The 22,627-nt window shown below is 37.3% G+C and overlaps 1 protein-coding gene across 10 annotated transcripts in view; it reads left to right on the plus strand.

Annotated features, from left to right (window-relative positions):
- Positions 1-22,627, plus strand: part of Pals1 (protein associated with LIN7 1, MAGUK p55 family member) — a 105,167-nt gene that overhangs the window by 59,664 nt on the left and 22,876 nt on the right. For all 10 annotated transcript variants that reach the window (XM_076551618.1, XM_076551622.1, XM_076551617.1 and 7 more), the window contains exons 4-14: positions 2,078-2,286; positions 8,195-8,272; positions 8,547-8,693; positions 11,235-11,396; positions 13,014-13,091; positions 14,752-14,935; positions 15,817-15,888; positions 16,355-16,426; positions 18,504-18,671; positions 19,456-19,658; positions 21,179-21,289. In XM_076551618.1, coding sequence (XP_076407733.1) covers positions 2,078-2,286; positions 8,195-8,272; positions 8,547-8,693; positions 11,235-11,396; positions 13,014-13,091; positions 14,752-14,935; positions 15,817-15,888; positions 16,355-16,426; positions 18,504-18,671; positions 19,456-19,658; positions 21,179-21,289 — 1,484 coding nt within the window. The remainder of the gene's footprint in view (positions 1-2,077; positions 2,287-8,194; positions 8,273-8,546; positions 8,694-11,234; positions 11,397-13,013; positions 13,092-14,751; positions 14,936-15,816; positions 15,889-16,354; positions 16,427-18,503; positions 18,672-19,455; positions 19,659-21,178; positions 21,290-22,627) is intronic.

A 22,627-nucleotide genomic window follows, 5' to 3' on the forward strand; every position in this document is an offset into this window, starting at 1 on the left:
ACTAACAAGAGTTAAGGCATTTCCCCATGTGACTGTAACAGTGTCCACTATATGTTTTTGCCAGATTCATTTACAAACTTAGTTTTTGTCAAAATCACAAAGGGACTTTTCATTTTAGAAAAATAAGAAAAAAGAGAATGGAACATATGCCAAAGATTGTGAGTAATTTTGAAAGTAAAGATTTTTAAAGCATTTTCATTTTGATACTCTCCCCTCCCCCCAAAACCCTATTGGGGAACAGGGGAGAAACTACTAATAGTTCTTAAACATTTGGGCCTGGAAAAATGAGTGTGCTGTGTATGCATACCAGTAGGCACAGAAAACACACAGACCAGGAACTTTCACATTTTAGGAGACACACACATTCATTAGTTTTGTAGACAACAAAAGTAGTTGTTTGTGATAGCTAGTTTGTTTTGTTTTGTCAACTTGGTGCAAGCTAGTTATCTGAGAGGAGGGAACCACAGTGAGAAAATGGCCCCATAAGACTGGCAAATCTGTGGGGTATTTTCTTAAGTGGTGATTTATGTGGGAGGGCCCAGCCCATTTTGGGTGGTGCCACTGCAGTGCTGTTGGTCCTGGAGTGTGTAAGAAAGCAGGCTGATAGCCAGGCGGTGGTGGCACATACCTTTAATCCCAGCACTTGGGAGGCAGAGGCAGGTGGATCTCTGTGAGTTCGAGGCCAGCCTGGTCTACAGAGCGAGATCCAAGAAAGGTGCAAAGCTACACAGAGAAACCTTGTCTCAAAAAAAAAAAAAAAAAAAAAAAAAAGGCAGGCTGAGCAAGGCCTAGGGAGCAAGCCAATAAGCAGTGTTCCTCCATGACCTCTGCCTCAGTCCCTCCCTTTAGGTTCCTGCCCTGCTTGTATTCCTGCCCTGACCTCCCTCAGGGACAGACTGTTTCCTGGAAGTGTAAGATGAAATAAACCCTGTCCTCCACAAGAGGCTGTTGGTCATGGTGTTATCACAGCAGTAGAAACCCTAAGTAGTATTGGTAATATGAATACACTTCATTCTCCCTATTAAATCAGTTTTGCAAATAATATTGAATATTGGTAATGAAATTACTAATGTATTATAAATTAGCAAAAACTCATTAAGATGAGTTTGATTTTTTGTTTGTTTGTTTGTTTTCAAGACAGGGTTTCACTGTGTAATAGTCCTAGCTGTCCTCAAACTCACAAAGACCCACCAGTCTCAGCCTCCCAGATGCTGGCATTAAAGGCATGGGCCACCACTGACAGGCTGAGTTTGGCTTTTAAAATGTGAGACTCTTAAGTAAAAGTTCTGTTTCTAGAAATTAAATTTTTTTTTCATTTGTTTGTTTTATATGTATGGATATTTTGCCTGTGTGTATGTCTGTACACCATCTACAAGCCTAGTGTCTTCAAAGGACCAAATAGTGTTGGATCCTCTGGAACTTGAGTTACAGTTATGAGCTTCAATGTGGGTGCATGAGGATCAAACCTGGGTCCTCAGGAAGAACAGCCAATGAGTACTCTTAACCACTAAGCCATCTTCCTAGTAATGGTTTCTAGAAATCATCTTAACAGAATCTCAGACAAATTTATATGCAGCAATGATTTTTTTGTACTGAAGTACTTCTTATTGCTTATGATAGTTAAAATGGAAGCATCCAAAATGTTGAACTTGAATGTAATTATTATAAGTTGTGCTTTAGCCATGTAAAATATGATGGACCCATTACTTGTAATGTTCTTTTAAAAAGAGTGATGTGGGAAAGCAGTTACAATGTACTGTTATGCTAAGAGGTGAAATATTTCTAGATAGTGGGATTATTGATATTTTCAACTTTAATACTGTATTCTCTCATTTATTTTATAGTAAGAATGTATCTTTCCAATTAAAATGCTTTCTTAAAATGCAAGTTATTATGTTTTATACTTTAACAGTTTTATGTAGTGTTATTAAAATAACAATGATTGACACTTAAAACTATACAAACTATTTTTACCCTAAAGACAAAGTTTTACTGATTCAAGGAATTTTATCTTAAAACATGTGTTGAATTTAAACCAAAACAATTAATTTTGGGACAACTTTCCTTTTCCTACTAGAAGTTGAAGACTTATTTTCTTCACTTAAACATATCCAACACACTTTGGTTGATTCTCAGAGCCAGGAGGATATTTCACTGCTTTTACAACTTGTACAAAACAAAGACTTTCAGAATGCGTTCAAGATACACAATGCTGTCACAGTGCACATGAACAAGGCCAGTCCTCCATTTCCTCTTATCTCCAATGTACAAGACCTTGTACAAGAGGTACGTGTCTAAACATCTTGTTGACATCCACAGGGTAGTGATTAGTCATAGTGAAGCAGACTGTTGGCAAGGCTGATGTGATTATTGTCTGAGGTAATTGATAGTGGTCACCTGCTAAGATACTGCAATGGAAAATGAGAAAAAAAATTGCTGCATGCATTATGTTCTGAAAGTATTTATAACCTAGTTAATACTGATCAGGAAGAGTTAATTTTATACATAAAATAAGTATAGATGGTAGCAAATGTTTCAACTTTAATGAATTCAGTATGGTTTTATTTAACCATTCATTATATATTATAAACTCAGATAAAATAATCCCTAATAATCAGGGATTATAAATATATAACTCTTGAAGATACATTGCTGATAATTGGGGGATTTTTCTTATGAAAATAGTACAAATGTTGCAGATTATTAATTTTTATTATTTATTTTATATGTTGATATGTTACACCAGCATGTATGTCTGTGCACCCCATAAATGCAATGTCCATAGAGGCCAGAAGGTGTCTGGTCCCCTGGGATTAAAGTTAACAGGCAGTTGTTAGCTGCCATCTGGGCACTGGCAATTAAACCCAAGTCCCCTGGAAGAGGAGCCCCTGCCCTAATCACTGACCATCTCTCCAGCCCATATTATCCAGTTCTACTGCTTTAAAAAGTTTCTTTTGTTAACATACTGCTTTTAAATTCTAGGTTCAAATGCTAGTTGATGCCCAGTGTTTAATATGTCCCCAAGCATCTTTCACATTGAAGGTTTTAAAGCATTACGAATAAGCTCTGATTTCGGGACAGTATACATTCTGTCATTATTATAGAATTACAGGTTATTTTAATCTTACAATAAATAATTCTGAAAACCTCAAATAAAATGTACTTCTTTGAGTCTGCATAAAATACAGAAAAGGGACTGGGAGCAAGTACAATTTCTAAAAAACAACAACAACAACAACATAGTAGTAGTAGTCTTTGTTGTTAATAACGAAAATGTAAGCTAAGGGCTGGTGAAATGGCTCAGCAGGTAAAGACACTTTCCACCAAGCCTACTATCCTGAGTTTGATCTCTGGAACAAACATGGTCGAAAGAAAGATTCAACTCCTACAATTTGGCGTCTGATCACATGTGTACCATTGCGTGTATATACCCACATACGCACACGCACACACAGAGAAAATAAATATATTAAAAGTTAAATATTTATGTATGTATCATTGAAGGGCTGGAGATGGCCCTCAGTGGTAGAGGGCCCTCGATTTCATCTCCAGCATTGCCGTAAAGAAAGTGAACAAAACCTCAGTTAACATTTACTACTAAGTGATAAGTAATAGACTTCGAAAAATTGAAAATACTAAGATCCAGATTAAATCTTTGATAACCTAATTCTTAAACATTAATAAACAAGCACATTTTGTGGTTGTTATGCTTTTTTTAAAGAAGATTGGTAACTTGAATTTCATGAAATAAACTTTTGTTTATCCAAAAAACATCTATGAGTAAAATGTAAATCAACGTATCAGGAAATAAAATTTGATTTTTTTTTTATTTTGAAATACTGGTGTGTGTGTGTGTGTGTGTGTGTGTGTGTGTGTGTGTGTGTGTGTGTGTGTGTTAGCGTGTTAGCATGAGCACAGGGGTTGTGGGAAGACAGTGTGGCATATGTGGGCAACAGTGGTTTTATGGTGGACCCTAAGGGCGTGAGTAATGCCAGGGCCAGGAACAAGGCAAGAATAAGGGGACACTTAATGCCGAGGTTCTTAGACTTGATCCTGTAAGTGGCTGAGAAAGAGGCAGTGAGGATGACAGTGGTCATTTTCTGTTTTATAATTGAAAATCAAATCAAAAGAGTTACCCAATATTCTGATCCAGTTTGAACAGCATGATCTCATTTTGGTAAAAATAGGTGTAGAGTTATCCACCAGGGCGGAGGATAGAGCTCAGTGCTAGAGTGCTTGCCTAGCATGTGTGAGGCCCTGAATTCAGTCCTAAAGCACTGTACAAAAACAAACAAAAAGGATGTATAATTGCCTTTCTATGTCATTGGGCTGTACATCCTCAGATTCAGCCTTAGTTTGCTAAAAGAATTTAAATCTGGACTGAACACAGTTTTTTTTTCCTTATTATTCCCTACACAATATTACACAACTATTACATTATATTAGGTAATATTACTAGGGGAAAAATTTAAAGTATATGGATGGAAAAGTATGTTAGTTACATGCAGATACTCTGCCTTTTTGTAGAAGAAACTCAAGTGACTATGGATTTGGGTATGGAACAAGAATTCCTGTAACTAATTCTGTGTGATACTGAGGAGTAACTGTATACATAGAGTGCTGGTATGTCCTCGGTGCTGTGTGTGTGTCCAGTTTTACTGAGATATAGTTAGCATTTATTAAAAACTGGTGTTTTGTGGTTGGTTCAGTGTAAATATCTGTGTATACACCTGTGCAATCTACCACCTGCCAGGAAGTTACTAAAACATCCACCATCCACAGAGCTCACTCAAGGCCTGAACAGACAGTAATCATCTCTTCTACTCTTTTGCCCCTTTGTCATAGCTAATCTGCTTCCTGCTTTACTAATCTGCCATTTATGAACATGTCAAATAAATAGACAGTATTTATTCTTTTGTGTCTGCATTAGTTATTTTTCTTGTCAGTGTGCTAAGTACCTGACAAGAAGCAGCTTCAATAGATACGTTTGGGCTCACAGGATTCGGGAGGACATAGCTTATCCTGGTTGGGAAGGTGAAACATTGAGGTAGCTCACTGTGGCAGGAGTGTAGGACAGCTGGCTATAACCCATGACACATACACACAGAAACCATCAGCAGCCCACTGCCTCACAACACAGCACCCCCACTTGCGGATCACATGTCCAACAGCATGAGCCTGTGGGGTAATTCCACATCAAACCATGACAGTTGTCGAGGTCCTCTGCTCAGTGTGATCTTGAGGTTCATCTCTTGTGCATGTGTCAAGTTGAACCCAACACTTCACACATGGTAGGCACACTACCACGCACCCAAGTTCCAGCCTCCGTAGTTGGTAATGTTTTCTGAGTAGTATTCTATTGTGTAGCTATCCCACAGTGTTTAGTCTCTTAAACCTGTTGAGAGAGATTGGTTGTTTCCTATTACTGATTCATTGTAAATTTATTTTTACATGTTTTTGTTTATTGTGGAGTGTGAATGTGGAGCTCAAAGCAAAACTTTGAGGAGTCCGTTCCCTCTTCCACCATGCGTATTCTGAGAATTGAACTTGGGTTGTCAGGTTGGTGGAAAGTGTCTTTACCTACCCACTGAACCATCTTGCCATCTTTCTGGTTACTGATCCTCAGATATGTGGTGTGGTGGTGTTTTGTTTTAATTTGCATTTCCATCATGATTGCTGACTATTTTTGCACAGTTATTGGCCATTTCTCTGTCTTTACTATTTGGTCAGATGTTTTCACGGTAAAATATTTGCAGTTTGAGTTTTTAATATATTCTGATTATAGCTTGGTGGGAAGGGGCCAGTAACATATAAGAACAGTCCTTCAATTCCTTTAGCCTTGTAAATACAGCTGATGATGTGTACTGACACTAGAAAAGATAATATCTGGGCTTGCTGGTAGAGAAAGGGGTATTTATCAGAGTTCTATGTTTTTGTTTGTTTTGTTTTTAGTTTTTCGAGACAGGGTTTTTCTGTGTAACAGTCCTGACTGTCCTGGAACTCATTTTGTACAACAGGCTGGCCTCGAACTCCCTCACAGAGATCCAAATGCCTCCCCTCTTGAATGCTGGGATCAAAGGTGTGTGCCACTACTGCCCGGCCTAGTTTTTTTTTTGTTTTTTTTTTTTTTTTTGTTTGTTTGTTTGTTTTTTAAGAAAAATTTCAGAGATGTTTAGGAACTGACTTAAAAGTAGAAATGGGGGCGGGGGAAGTGTTGCACATAGAATATTATTATTGAGTTGATTTGTAGCTTTTATAAAGTCTTGATACATTATTAATTCAAAACTGTCTTTCTCAGAATTGCTTTCTCCAGCAGTCAAAAGGTGTTTTGGTCAGGGATTATAAATTTTAAGTTAACTTCATGTGGTAGTTTTCATGAAGTTTCAAAAGGAAAGCACTGTCTTGTAGTTTCTAGGTACCAAAACTGGGGACAGGGTAGTTTTCGGCACTTTGTTTGTTAGGCAGTATTTCACTGGTTAGCCCTGGCCTACCTGGAATTCACAGGGATCCTCCCTCCTGCCTGTGGAGTGAGGAGAATTAAGCATGCACCACCACACCCAGTAGTATCACAGTATTTTGGGGTGTGTGTGTGTGTGTGTGTGCGTGTACACGTGTACACATGTGTACGTGTGTACGTGTATGTGTGGGTGCTTGCAGGGACCAGAGGAAGGCATCCGATCCCCTTGATCTGGAGTTACAGGTGGTTGTGAGCTGCCAGCTTTGGGTGTTGGGAATCCAACTCCAATCCTTTACAAGAATAGCAAGCCTGTGGAGCCACCTCTCCAGCTCTTCTCACTGCTTTGCTATGCTTGTTGTGGTAAAATTGGTCCTCATCTTATCATCTGATAGGTTTAATTGGAGAATTGCTAATCAAATAGCTGTAAAGGATATAGAATTCCTGCTCTAATCATTGATTACTCTTACAATTTCACTAATAGTGAAAATGTTGGTTTGTAATCCATGTTGTTTCAGTGTACCATTCCGGAGTGGCTGTGGGGTTTGGAGGTACAAAGGCAAAAAAGAGACATAAACAGTAAGAGCATAGAATAAAATCTTTGAGAGAAAGTGATGTACAGAGAAACATACCTACCTCAGTATTCATTGGTAAAAGACAGAATTGCAAATAAGTGGACTTAATTTTTAGTTCAAGTAACTAGAAACCAAGGAAATAGGAAAGACTAATTAAATTTCTTAATAGGAAGAATAGATAATCATTACATTAGAAGCTGGTTCTCTGCAAAGGATGAGAAAGTAGACAACACCTATGGTAAGTTAAGCCATCCAGCATTGTTAGGAAAGACAGAACACAAATGCAGACACAGATTGAGGGCATCTAGTCAGTCTTTGAAGAGCCTGCCTAAGACACAGGAGCCTCAAAAATGTATCATGACTGTGGGAGTTTATCTTAAGAACACTTTGTCCAACGTCACTACGTTTATCTTGTAAGTCTATAACTTTAAATTGACATCTCAGATTTTTTATGTAGTTCTTAAAACATAGGACTTAGCCAGGCCGTGGTGGTGCACGCCTTTAATCCCAGCATTCAGGAGGCAGAGCCAGGCGGATCTCTGTGAGTTCAAGGCCAGCCTGGGCTACAGAGCGAGATCCAGGACAGGCACCAAAACTACACAGAGAAACCCTATCTCAAAAACACATAGGCTTTAAAATCTCTCAAGTAGTGTGGTAACTAACTGGTAAGCAGGTATTCTGTCATGCCATCCTTAATGTACTTTATGCTATGTTGGGAGAAGCTTTGGAACTTGAAATGGCTCACTTGTAGATGGAAGTACCACATTTGGAGAATGCTTTCAAAATGTAATTTTTACCCATAACAAAATCGAAAGATCTGTGGGAAAGGGTTTTTATTCATATATTTGTTTAGTGTTTTTCTTCCCCATAAGTGATTTTTGCCATTTTGATTCTCACTTAAAAATGAAAGTACTAGGCTGGAGAGATGGCTCAGAGGTTAAGAGCACTGACTGCTCTTCCAGAGGTCCTGAGTTCAATTCTCAGCAACCACATGGTGGCTCACAACTATCTGTAATAAGATCTGGTGTCCTCTTCTGGCCTGCAGTCATACATGCTCTATACATAATAAATAAATCTTTTTTTAAAAAAATGAAAGTACGATGTTACATAGATGCTGCTGTTAATTCCTATGAATCAGAAAAAAAAAATTTTTTTAATTTCTTAGGTACAAACTGTCTTAAAGCCAGTCCATCAAAAGGAAGGACAAGAATTAACTGCTTTGTTAAATGCTCCACATATTCAGGTAAAGAAAGCACAGAACGTTGTATATGTTTCTAATATTTGTGTTTGTAACCTCACTGCAAAGTAATTATTGTTGAGCTATACATTTTTCATATGTAAAACTATCCAAATCATGTTTTTAAATAGCTTATTTTAAAACTGGGCAGAAATTCCTTGCATGATTATCTTGCATTTTAAGCCCTTAAGGACTTGGTCATAATACTATGTGTATGAGAGAACTAAGTCTTACTACAGTTGTGCTCTTCCTTAAAATACTGTGGGTTTCTTTGAAACAGGCACTGTTACTGGCCCATGATAAGGTTGCTGAGCAAGAAATGCAGCTAGAGCCCATTACAGATGAGAGAGTTTATGAAAGTATCGGCCAGTATGGAGGAGAAACTGTAAAAATAGTTCGTATAGAAAAGGCTCGTGATATTCCATTGGTAAGTGTTCCCACGTCTGATCTGAGATGTTTTTCTATACAAAGGTCTCATATGGTGCACAGCAGAAGATCCTGTTATGTTCCTGGAGAGTTTTCTCTTTGTGGGTTAATTTGTTGGAGTTCTAATATGCTCTTGCTCAAAACCCTTATTGGTTGCAAAACAAATTTCATTACCTTTTCTCATTCATGATATAGTGAAAATAATAGCTTATAAAATACCTATTGAGGATCAAGAAGAGATAACTAATTTTCTTCCAACTTACTCTTTACAACTACAGCTAGAAAATCTAATCTTTGGGAGCTAGGTAGATGGCTTAATTGGAACATGCTTGATATCCAAGCATGAGGACCTGGAGATCCAAGATGATGGCATGTGTCTGTGATCCCAACTCTCTCAGAGACAAGCAGACTTCTCTGGAGCCTAGCCACCAGCCTAGCTAATCAGTCAGCTCTGGGTTTAGTGACCTTGTCTCCAAATATGTGAGTGACTGAGGACTTTTGGGGCGCGCACAAACGAGCGTACACACACAAATACACACAACATACACACACAAATAGGGTAATAAAAATATTTTATTTATTTATTTATTTTTCTATTATCGGCTTGATACAGTACAAATTCTTATCCTAATAGTGAAATGTTTGATTGAGTCTTACCCAGTAATTGAGTAAAACCAAAACTTATTATAAGCCTCAGTCATCCTAGGGTCCCCCCTGCTATATAGCCTCCCTGGTTCTGTGGGTTGCAGTCTGATTGTTCTTTGCTTTATATCTAGAATCCACTTATGAGTGAGTACATACCATGTTTGTTCTTCTGGGTTTGGGTTACCTCACTCAGGATGATATTTTCTAGTTCCATCCATTTGCCTGCAAATTTCATGCTGTCATTGTTTTTCTCTGCTGAGTAGTACTCCATTGTGTATATGTACCACATTTTCTTAATCCATTCTTCAGCTGACGGGCATCTAGGTTGTTTCCAGGTTCTGGCTATTACAAATAGTGCTGCTATGAACATAGTTGAGTTTGTATCTTTGTGGTATGATTGAGCATTCCTTGGGTATATGCCCAAGAGTGGTATGGCTGGGTCTTGAGGTAGATCGATTTCCCAATTTTCTGAGAAACCGCTATACTGATTTCCACAGTGGTTGTACAAGTATGCATTCCCACCAACAGTGGAGGGGTGTTCCCTTTGCTCTACATCCTCTCCAGCATAGACTGTCATTGGTGTTTTTGATCTTAGCCATTCTGATAGGTATAAGGTGGTATCTCAGAGTCATTTTGATTTGCATTTCTCTGATAACTAAGGATGTTGAGCATTTCCTTAAATGTCTTTCAGCCATTTGAGATTCTTCTTTTGAGAATTCTCTGTTTAGCTCTTTAGCCCATTTTTTTAAATTGGATTGTTCAGTATTTTGATGTCTAGTTTCTTGAGTTCTTTATATACTTTAGAGATCAGGCCTCTGTCAGATGTGGGGTTGGTGAAGGTCTTTTCCCATTCTGTAGGCTGTCTTTTTGTCTTACTGACTGTATCTTTTGCCCTACGAAAGCTTCTCAGTTTTAAGAGGTCCCATTTATGAATTGTTGTGCTTAGTATCCGTGCTGCTGGTGTTATATTTAGGACTTCTGGGGTATGCACAAATGAGCATGCACATACAAATACACACAACATACACACACAAATAGAGTAATAAAGATAATTTTTAAAAAGAATGTATAAGCAGTTTATGTAACTAGCTCCTTCCAGGAGAATAAAAAGGAAAGTTATGACAATGTTAGTAAATTCTTAAGAAAATTATTCGTTGTGTGTATGTGTATATGCTAGAGTGTATGTATGTGTACCACATACATGCAGGAACATGAAGATGCCAGGAAAAGGAATTGGTTTTGGAGTTACAGGGGTTTGTGAGCTGTCCAGTGTGGGTGCTGGGAACAAAACTGAGGTCCTTTGAAGGAACAGCGAGGGCTATTAATCACTGAGCCCCAGAAAATAAGTTTTATCTTGTATCTTACATTTCTAGCTTTTGAGTGTATATTTTTTCACTGTTCTTCAAATTTGTATAATAAATATTAGTATTTAATACATTTTAATGTGAGATGGCTGCAGCTGTATTTAACATTTGCATAATTAACCATATTGCTATTTATCCCATAATTGTATTTTGAATTTTAAGAAATTCCTTATAGTTAGGCACTATGTTTATTAATTATGCCTAGATGTTTTCTAGTTGTTGAAATAGGATCCAGAAGAAAACAATTACCATTTTATGTCTTTAAACACTGAATACATTTTCTGTTATTATATGCTCCAGAAATCTGTGTGATTTCAGAATTTTAATGAATAAAGTATTTCTGAAGCAGAAAATGTTTGAGGGGATGCTTTGCTTTCATGTATAATTACAGTTATTACTGTGCAATGTGAGTAAATTTATTCTCAAGATAAATTAAAGGCTAGTTTTATTAGATTAAATAAATAGAATTTAAAAGTGAAATTCTTAACAAAAATTACATTTTTATGTTTAAATTAGATGTTGGGTGTTTTTAGGGTGCCACAGTTCGTAATGAAATGGACTCTGTCATCATCAGCCGGATAGTGAAAGGAGGAGCCGCAGAGAAGAGTGGACTCCTACATGAAGGCGATGAAGTTCTAGAGATCAACGGCATTGAAATTCGGGGGAAAGATGTCAATGAGGTGTTTGACTTGTTGGTACGTTCAGACTGTAGAGTAATAATCTATTCCTTTGAAAACCTGTCTTGTTATTAAACTTAGAAAGGATTATTTCAGAGCACTGAGTATAAGATAGTCTTTAGCCTAACTTTACAGTATTTGTCAATTTCTGTTATTTTATTTTTGGGTTTGGGTTTGTTTATTTAATTTGCACTTTATTATAACAACTTTATTTTTCCTTCTATTATTTTTTAAAGATTTGTCTTTATTTTATGCGTGTCTGTACACCCTGTGCATGCCTGGTAAATTAAATTAAAATTCAGTTTCTCATTTTCACTAGCTACAATTGACCAAGATTTATAGTGTAGTTAATGGCTGTCATCTTGAAAGATGGCCACAGCACATATCTGTTGAGGAAATTCTGTTGGGCAGTGCTAGTATAATCAGGTTCTCATTTCTAATTACCTTTATAAAAATAATTTTTTAAGATTTATTTATTTTATGTGTAAAGTGTTTTGTTTTCATGTATGTATGGCTCCATGTACATGCCTGATAACTGAGAAATTCTGAAAAGGCATTAAGATCCCCTGGAACTAGAGTTACATATGGTTGTGAGCCACCCTATGGGTACTGGAAATCAAACCCAAATTCTCTGATAGAGCTACAAGTGATCTTAGTTGATGAACCATCTTTTTCTCGTTCTCTTTCTTTTTTCTTGCTTTCTCTTTCTTCCTCCCCTTCCTCCTTCCCTTCCTCCCTCCCTCCCTTCTTTCTTTCTTTTCTCTCTCTCCCTCTCTCCCCTTCTCTCCCTCCCCCTCTCTCCTCCTTTCTTTCTTTTATTCATTCATTCATTTTGTATGAAATTCTGGCTGTCCTGGAACTCACTATGTAGACTAGACTGGCCTCGAACTCACAGAGATGCACCTACCCATGCCTCCTGAGTACTGGGATTAAAGTCATTTGCTGCCACACTCAGAATAATTGTCTTTTTGAGAACAATTTTTGATCATATTGTACAGAAGTACAAATTATGATTTTTCTCTTTGGAGATAAGGTATCACTCTTAATCTAGGCTGAGGTAAAACTTACTGTGTAGCCTAGACTGACCTTTTTGGTGATTCTCCTCCCATGGCTTCCTAAGTGCTGGGATTAGAAGCATCAGCCAGTACTCCCAGAGACAAACAGTATTTATATTCTTAATTATTTAGCATCAGTTGATACAGTAGTATGTCTACTGCCTGCTGATATCTATTGTAAAAGCTAGAAAATATCCATATCTTCATTTCCACCAAATCTTAGCCCATTGCTCTGGTAGAGCAAAGTGTCATTGGGTGTCACTTGCAGCCCATTTCATTGGTGGGTGTCTTAGGTTGAGCATTGTTCCCTGTTTTGTTATGACCAAAATTTGTGGTGATTGCTGTCTAGGCTGGGTATGTCTGAAAACAGCTAGTTCTGTACTCAGCAATAATTATGAACCTAGCTGTACAACTCAGTACGGTAAACAGTAGAACAGAAAGACTAAATCTGGGAAAGACAGCATCTGAGAATGGAAAATGTTTTCCTGGAGGACTGAGATCATCCTGTTTAGGGAGTATAATAAGATAGTGGAATGATTTTCATAAAGATTTCTAAAGTAGTTTAACCTTTCTGTTTCAGTCTGATATGCATGGTACTTTGACATTTGTTCTGATTCCTAGTCAACAAATCAAGCCTCCTCCTGCTAAAGAAACTGTAGTAAGTAACTTTTAAATATTTATTATTTATTGTTCCTTGACGTATACTCTTCTGTATCAGAAACTTCACTGAATATAGAGTGATAAGTAAAAACAGAGCATTTGGGTGATTTTATTAGAATAAGTATAAAATATCAACATTTAAAATGTAGTAAACTTTGAACTTTTTAAAAGTAAAATATACAATTATTTTAGTCTCAGAATTTTTGTTATTCTTGACATTGATGTTTACAGTTATAATTGACTTTAGCTCAGTAACATTGAGGAAAAAGGTACTTTTACAAATATATGTAACTCATTACTTTAGTGTATTGCTGCATGTTAAATATTTAACTCAGCTCTATTAAATGATAGACTTGATTACTGTACAACCCAACAATTTCTATTAAGTATATATTGAAGATAATTAGAAACATATATTCATAGAACAACTTGCACATGAATATTCGTGCAAGTATTATAAGATCCAAAAAGTTAAAAAAAAAAAAACTTTAAAATAGCTACCAGCAACATCAGAAAATACAGTGTAGTTTGTTTGTACACTGAGATATTATTTGATTAAAAAAAAAGGCTAAAGTGTGAGTATATGATACAACAAAGATGAACTTGGAAAACTCATGCCAGTCAAAAGGCCTTTACTGGTTCATTTATATACTATCCAAAAATAGGTAAATCTATAGGTAAGAAATTTATCAGTGGTTCCTTAGATGTGCGATTGGGGAATAGGGAGAGAACAGGAATAGTCCCTCATCAGTATTGAGTACAGGAGAGTTAAAATAGTCTACCACTATCGATGGTAAGCCTGCCTCTGAATATACTAAATGCATAAGCTGTGTAGCATATGATTACATCAAATGTCTGTTTTCTTATCAAGAATAGAAGGTTCCCTAGGGAACCCTCTTAGTAAACAGACCCCACTTGCAACTTGGACAAAGGATCGTTACTGTATTTGCAGATAACACCCAATTAAAGAACCACAATGTCATCTGCATCAAAAATCCCAACCTTGAATCCCCTTTAGCCACTATTCGCCTTGTAGTCCACCCCATGCCCAGCATAAACATTGTCCTTATTTCTAGAAACACTAGTTCTTTGTATTTTATTTTCTATAAATGGATTGATTGCATAGATTTGGGTCAAAAATGGTAAGGATATTTTTCCCAGTTGACCATCCTGATTTAGATAATTTAGCAGTGTGGAACGTGCTAGTTACATACACTTTTAAAAGAAACACTGAGCAACTAAGGCACAGTTGCACCAATCATGAAGCCCGCCAGCTACGACAGCCCCGGGGAAATGGACACTTCCATGGAACCTGGTGAGATTAATCTGCCTTTTCTCATAGTGGTGCTTTAGAAGCTGCGTACCTTACTGAGTGAGGACCACTGTTTTCACAGGTCAAATTGTTTCTATTCTGCTTAACTTGCCCTTTGTTAGCTGTTAACAATAACCCAGCTGGAATACTCTTCTATTTCTTTGTAGTCTACAGAGATATCGACAGATGAGCTTAAGTGAATCCTACCCTAAAGCATTGTAACTTAACTAAGTGCCCTTTTAGTTCATTTCTCTGCACTGCTCTAACACACGTTACATTTGTGCTAGATATTTTACTTTACCATTTTATTTATTCTTGCTCTATTTTTACCTTTTTTATGTTTCAGATCCATGTAAAAGCTCATTTTGACTATGACCCTTCAGATGACCCTTATGTTCCATGTCGAGAGTTAGGTCTGTCTTTTCAAAAAGGAGATATACTTCATGTGATCAGTCAAGAAGATCCGAATTGGTGGCAGGCCTATAGAGAGGGGGATGAAGACAATCAGCCTCTAGCTGGACTTGTTCCAGGTAAGAGACAAGATTGAAAGCATTTGAAGGACTGAGGGCACAACCCAGTGGTAGGACATGTACTTAGCTATACAGAGGCCTGGAATCAAAACCCTTACCATCTCCTCCCCTAATTACCTGAAGGCAGAGATCTGAGAAGATGAAGGTTAGTCACCTCTTACATTAAAATCTTTTCTACTTGTCTGTATCATTGGTAATAAACGTAGAAGTGAAATCATTATCACACATACATACATGAAAACAAGAGAAATTATGAATAATAAATGCCAATGAATATGTATGTTGATGGTGTCTTAGAAGCAGAAAATGAAGAATGCCTGCTGCATATTACTTCGAAAGTTAAAGTCTAGAATTATATGTCTGATTTGAGATAATCCTCAGTGAGCAGAAGCATTATCTGTCCCAGCATGGTACTTTATATATAGTAATGTTCATTGAAACTTTATTTAAAGTTCAACCATTAGGTTTTCTGATATTTGTCGATTATTTATCTTTTTATAATATGTAATAAATAAATAATACATATGATTAGATTGATAAGCTGGGTCAAAACTTAAACATTTGTAGGCTTGGAGCAGAAAGACGACTCAACAATTAAGAGTACATACTACTCTTTCAAAGGACCCAGATTTGGTCTCCAGAATCCACATTGCACCCCCCCAACCCCCACCCCCGCACACTCTCCCCCCACATAATTAAAAATAAACTTTTTTATTTCAAGGACATTTGTAGGCTATATATCTTAGCTGGAATTATTCTTGTGTTGGCAGAAGGGTTTGGAAGGCAGTATAAAAAATTACTTCTAATGTTTCCTCTCATTAAAAATATTTTTATCCTTTTATCTTAAATGTTTCACTGTTCTTTCTCTTTGTGTTATTAAGGGAAAAGCTTTCAGCAGCAAAGGGAAGCCATGAAGCAAACCATAGAAGAAGATAAGGAGCCAGAGAAATCAGGTTAGAGACTTACATTTGGTATTAGTAAAAACAAGAGTCTTGGGTTTTCATCTGGAACCATGTTGAATATACACACTAGAATTATCAAGAGAGAAAGGAGTATTAGAGGCAAAACTCAATATCTTTTTTTTTTCTTTTTTTCCTCCCAAGACAGGGTTTCTCTGTGTCGTTTTGGAGCCTGTCCTGGAACTCTCTCTGTAGACCAGGCTGGCCTTGAACTCACAGAGATCTGCCAGGCTCTGCCTCCCCAGTGCTGGGATTAAAGGTGTGCACCACTGCCACCTGGCCAGAACACATTATCTTTGGATGTAAGAAAAGATGAAAATATTATAGTGTGTAATTAATAGGAAATGACAAATGAAAAATAGTTCTGTGAACAGTATGTGTTAAATCTTAGATCAGTTTGAAATAGCATTGTTTAAGGAAATAAATACTGTATTTATAATTATTTTTAATTAATCAACAGGAAAACTGTGGTGTGCAAAGAAGAACAAAAAGAAGAGGAAAAAGGTTTTATATAACGCCAATAAAAATGATGGTAAGTTCTAATCTCAGGTATAGCAGGAGTTGTGTTTATAACATTTGTAATATTCAATTGTTTCCTGTAAGGTTTTTTTTTTTTCTTAAAGTTTTTACAAAACTATTACTTGTCTCTAACAATTTTCTTTTTTTTTTTTTTAAAAAAAAATGTGTTTGAAGTAAAATAAGTTCGTCAACGGTATCTTAAGTCACAAAAGCAGCTCATTCTACAGAGCACACTGCTTACTGGCTAAGGCCAGCACACAGGAATTTTTTTTTTTATCTTTACAGATTGCTAAGATTAGAAGTTATAAAGTCATAACATCTCTGAAAATGCAGAACTCAGTTAACACTGGGGTTCTGTTCCCAGGGACAGCAGTTTTCTGTACTGACTGACAACTATGGCCCTGACTGGGGCACCTACAATCTAGGTCAGCTGTCACCACCACCTGTGATTTTTCTCATTTGCTTCTCTGGACTCATTACCTTTGTGATTGGTCTTCATTGCTTTCAAATTCCTCAGCCCTGCTTTGGTCCACATTAGAAAAACCAAGGAATAAGTCAGAAGCACTCCTTTAAAAGCTGCAAGGCTTATTCTCAAGAATATGAAGCATAAATTAAACTACTAAAGCAAAATTTAGGATTATTAGGTATTCTTGTTTATTTGTGTTTTGAGACAAGGTTTCTCTGTGTAGCCCTGGCTCTTCTGAAACTCACTCTGTAGACCAGGCTGTCCTAGAACTCAACAGAGATGCCTGCCTTTGCTTGCTGAGTGCTGGGATTAAAAGTGTGTACCACCACCACCCAGGTAGATTATTAGATACTCTATATAATGCTGAATCTAAAATTCAATCAGCTTTAATCATTGTTTTCTAAAGCAAGCTTCCTTTATGCGTGGTATATTATGTAACTAAGAAGAGTCAATAAGTTTCTTATCTTACTGGCTAAAACTGATTAATATCTTTGTTTGCTAGTACATTGCAGATCTAAGTGGAGATGAGCCCTGTTTTCTTCATTTCCTTTTCTTTCTGCCTCCACTCCCGATCTCTTTCTGTGAGGCAAGTGTTCCACTGTTGAGCCACGTCCCAGCAGCTCTTATTTTATTTCTTAAAACAGACTCAAGGTGATAAGTACAGCTCTAGAGCTTCTAGACTGGAGCCCCCAGATGTAGACGAGACTAAGTCTGGAAATCAGAATGTCACCAGCGTGACTGTACACGTTAGAAGAAGCTCAGAAGAAAAGTGACTGAGAAAAGAAGCAATTGTCATTGTTACTGAAAGTACCTGCTGTGCTCTATAGCAATAAACGATGTACTTTCGTCTCACAGTAAATTTCTTGAGGTTGCAGACTAAGAGATTCAAATTCAGATATTAAAGTTTCTGTTTAAATTGTTGCAGCTAATTAAACAGTTGAGTTGAAATTTAAACAGTCTGAGCCCCAAATCTATGCTAGACATGAGCAAGACTTAAAAGGTTCCCTCCCTCATGGAACTTCCTGGTGCCTCATCCTCATGCTGGCTGTTAATTGCCTGCATTTGTTCTGACTTGATGGCTTTGGCTTCATGTGTATCTTGGGTTTTTAAGATGTCACCCCACTCCTTACAGTTTGTATTTTGAGTCATGATTCTGGATTAAAGGTAAGTAGTAGAAATATAATGTATTTTTAACTTGTGTACCTACAGGAAAGCATTCTAGCCCTCTCAGATATACTGGTGGTAGCCACGTTATGCAGATGTTTGTCCATGCTTGCTCTCCATTTATAGCTGATCCTAAAAGGAGCCCTATTAAGTGGAGTCTATGAAAATGACACATGTCCCATAAACTTATCCCTACAGTCCCCTCTGGTACAGTACTCACTGCAAACTAGTAACTTTTAAATCAGACAGGGTGGCTTAAACACCTGTAATCCCAGAACTTGGGAGGTTGAGGCAAGAGGATCACCACAAGTTTGAAGCTAGCCTGGGCTACAGAGTAAGCTCCTAACTCAGAAACAAACACAACAGCACGAACAAAACTTAGCTATTCTATGTAAGAAAGTATATCTTTATGACATGGCATTAGTTATAGCTGAAATTCTTAACTCTTTCTCTCCCAAAGATTATGACAATGAAGAGATCTTAACGTATGAGGAGATGTCACTTTACCATCAGCCAGCAAATAGGAAAAGACCTATTATCTTGATTGGTCCCCAGAACTGTGGCCAGAATGAGCTGCGTCAGAGACTCATGAACAAAGAAAAGGACCGCTTTGCATCTGCAGTCCCTCGTAAGTCTGGACACATTCCCGTTTTCCTGTGCTCTACTCAGAATCTCAATGACATTTAGTGAAACAGTGTTGTCAATGAAAGAGGAAATTTTTTTAACCAAACCTGTTGGCAGGTTTTTATTAAAGGTAGGTCTTGAGGACTTAAAATTGTCCCGAGTGTATGGCACTAGGAAATTTTCTAAATAAATTTTAGTTTAGGCCCATTTCCCTATTTCATGGGAAACTGAATTCTTCATTCTTAAACTGATGTTGAAGATAGCAATTTAGACCTAATTTCTGAAAAGAAATTTCAGATTACATAGTACCTACTCTTACTGAAATAAACTTTAAGAAGAGGTGAGTTGGTGGTGTTTTACAGTATAAACAAAATGGATCAAGGTAACTAAGGCTAACTAGTAAGACACTGTAAATGTTTTTGTTCATGACTCTATAGGAACAGTGCTAAATACACAGGCCCTTAACATTTCCTCATTATTTCATAATTTGTGTTATAAAATAAAAATTCTTCCTGGTTTTATCCTTCCTCTCCACACTGACCCATATTATTAATATTATTATTAAAGATTTATTTTACTTATATGTATGTTGGGGAAGGGGTGTGTACATGTTAGTGCATTTGCCTGTGGTGAGCAGAAGAGGGCTCCATTTACCCTGGAACTATGGGCCACCTGATGTGAGTGTTGGGAACCGAACTCAGGTCTTACGGAAAGGCCAGACTATACTGTTAGCCGCCCTCTGTCCAGCCCCTTGTGTTTATGGTTTTTATCTAATTGTGATTGTTTAGATACAACTCGGAATAGACGGGACCACGAAGTAGCTGGTAGAGACTACCACTTTGTGTCACGGCAAGCGTTTGAGGCAGATGTAGCAGCTGGCAAGTTCATCGAGCATGGTGAATTTGAGAAAAATCTGTATGGAACCAGCATAGATTCTGTACGACAAGTCATCAACTCTGGCAAAATCTGTCTTTTAAGTCTTCGAACACAGGTAAAGCTAGAATTGTGTTTTAGAGTGTTAAACTTGAAGGGCATATTTTGTTAAGTAATCTAGTTAAAAAAAAAAAAAAAAAAAAAAAAACAAAACAAAAACTGTATTTGGGTCCAAGAATGACTATGTTTGTTCTCGTGCAATTTTCCATTCATTTTCTAAAATCAAATATGTCACTAAATCTCTGTCACTTGCAACATGTACATATTTTTGAAACTTAAAAATATACTTAACTCTGGTACTGACTATACTTTAAGTCTCTAGAAACTATCTTTTCTGATCTGAGGAAAATTAGAAAATTCAAAGGTTAATCTTAGTTTTAAAGGCCACACAGGTCCCAGTCAAGACTCAGTATTATCTGAGTAAGAAGACCTTAGATTCACCTATTTGATAGAATAATCCACACTTAAAATTACCAGCCAATGCATCTTAGATTTACATTTTAAATGCTACCTTCAAAATTTGGAGTTTTAAAGATTGTGTTTGCTATGGAAATGTTCTACTTTTTATAAATGATTCAGCTTTAACATAGAACTTTAATTAATGTGGCTGAGTCTGTTGCTGATACCAACTCAAGCCACAACATCAGTGGGCATTAAGTAGATTTACACAGACAGAAGTTGACTCTTAAATGGCTTCCTAAGATAGTAATTAGTTTTCTCTTTGTTCGTTTTGGATTTGGGTTTTTAGAGGGCAGAGGCACTAGGTTTGTGCTATTTCAGTCATAAACATTTTATTTAAGGAAACTTTCTTTGTTGTTGTTTTGTTTTGTTTTTTTCTCTGCATAGTTTTGGTGCCTGTCCTGGATCTCGCTCTGTAGACCAGACTGGCTTCGAACTCAGGTCTGCCTGGCTCTGCCTCCCAATTGCTGGGATTAAAGGTGTGCACCGCCGCCGCCGCCGCCGCCGCCGCCGCCGCCACCACCACCACCAGGCTAAGAAAACTTTGAAATTTCTTTTAGAATTCTTTATTTGGATTAACAGATATTACCATAAGACTTAAAATAGTTGAGCATGTTAATGCTTCTTCACATAAGAAAGGGCGTGTCTGTCTAATACTGCTGGTTAGAGTACTCAACTTGACGTGCCCAGCAGTGCAGTGATAGGACAGTGTGAGTCCCGTGTCTGACTGCAAACAATCTGTCTTGTCCTGGGTCTCTTTGGCCTGTGTATAGGAAGTTTTTCTCTCTGGTTTTGCTTCACCTAGAAAGGCAACTGCCCGGATTCTGATTCCTCAAAAATGAATTTTAATATGGTTATTATAATCCACGTGATTTATTATACAGTTGTAATCCCTTCAATGTCTTTTACCTCTATTTCAGTATATAGAACACTAGGCTTACATAATATATGTGAATTTATATTTATACTTTTACAGTGAATGAAGATACTATCTCAGAATGTTACGGGTACGATTTATGGTAAAATGCTTGGAAATATTTATAGACATCTTAACAATATATATTATTGAGAAGTAGTTCCATGATGGGAGTTATTTCTAAAACCCAAATATCTTTACAGTCTTTGAAGACCCTCCGGAATTCGGATTTGAAACCATATATCATCTTCATTGCACCACCTTCACAAGAAAGACTTCGGGCATTGTTAGCCAAAGAAGGCAAGAATCCAAAGGTAAACTTGTCACAGTGCTCTATCAGTCCACTGACGTCAAGCAGGAAATCTCCCTCGTCTTTCCTCCTGGAGTTGAGAAGCTGTATCAGCATCAGCTATCAAGCTGATTATTCTTTCTATATCACTTGCCCCGAAACTGCTGCAGCTGCAGCCCTCTGGACCATGGCAGCTGTCCAAATCAGAGGGCTGCTCCTGTCTCCCCTATCCCTTCTGCTAACCCCAGATCTATGAGAGCCTCCAGAACCCCTTAAAACTTGTGTACTCTCGAGAAAGGTCTGACATTTCCAAGGGGATCATATTGCTGCTTCCTCCCCGTTCAAAGGTCTCAGCAAACCCTTGGCAATCACCCACTTTTCTCCTTAGCTAGTCCACATTTTCAGGGTTCCAGAATTGTCTTCTTTTTACCCGAGCTTTGTTTTGGTTTTTCTTCTCTTCGTTTTTGAACATGATCTGGAACAGAAAGGGAGCAAAGGTTTAAATTATTTTAGATATTTGCTGTATGTGTTGATGGAGTCCATGTTATATATGGTTTTCATCTGCATTTTCCTGATGAATAATGAAAATCTCATGTAGGCGTTTGAGCATGCTCTTCTGTGAAGACCTCAAACTTTGTCATTTTTCAAAAGTTGGGTTGTTTTTTGTATTCATTTAGAATTTTTGACTGTGTATATGTATGTGTACATTTGTGTAAATGGGTGCTTGTGTGCCGTGATGTGGATGTCAAGGTCAGAGGTCAAATTTGTGGCATTGTTTCTCTCCTCCACCTTTACCTGGGTTCCAGGAATTGAGCTGAGGTTGCCAGGCTTGTGTGGTGAGCTCATTGCCCCCTGAGCTATGTTGGTGCCCCTTGCACATACTATATATTTCAGTGATTTTATCCACATCTTGTGTTCTTTTTTGTTGTTTTGGTCCTTTGTTTCTTTGTTTTCAAGATGGGTCTCAATAGCCTGAAACTTGCTGTGTAGACCAGGTGGCCTTGAACTCATAGAGACCCATCTACTTGTGCTTCCTGAGTGTTGGGATTAAAGGCTTACACCCACGTCCAGCTGTCTTTTTTTTTTTTTTTTTTTTTTTTTTTAATTCTTTAGTGATAAAAAATAGGTTTAGTTTGGTTTGGTTTGGTTTGGTTTGAAAACAGGATCTTGCTCTGTAGCTTATAATGATATGAAACCGTCCATCCTCCCTCTTGTCTTTCTCTGCCTCACAAATTCTGGGAGTGTAGCCATGTGCCATAGTACCCTGCCAGAGAAATGTTCAATTTTAATGAAGTTCACTTTTTCATTTTCTTACAGTTGGTGAATTTTAGGCATGTCTAAAAAATTGTAAAGATATTATCCT

Source organism: Peromyscus maniculatus, chromosome 14, assembly GCF_049852395.1.
Source record: "Peromyscus maniculatus bairdii isolate BWxNUB_F1_BW_parent chromosome 14, HU_Pman_BW_mat_3.1, whole genome shotgun sequence".
Lineage (NCBI taxonomy): Eukaryota > Metazoa > Chordata > Mammalia > Rodentia > Cricetidae > Peromyscus > Peromyscus maniculatus.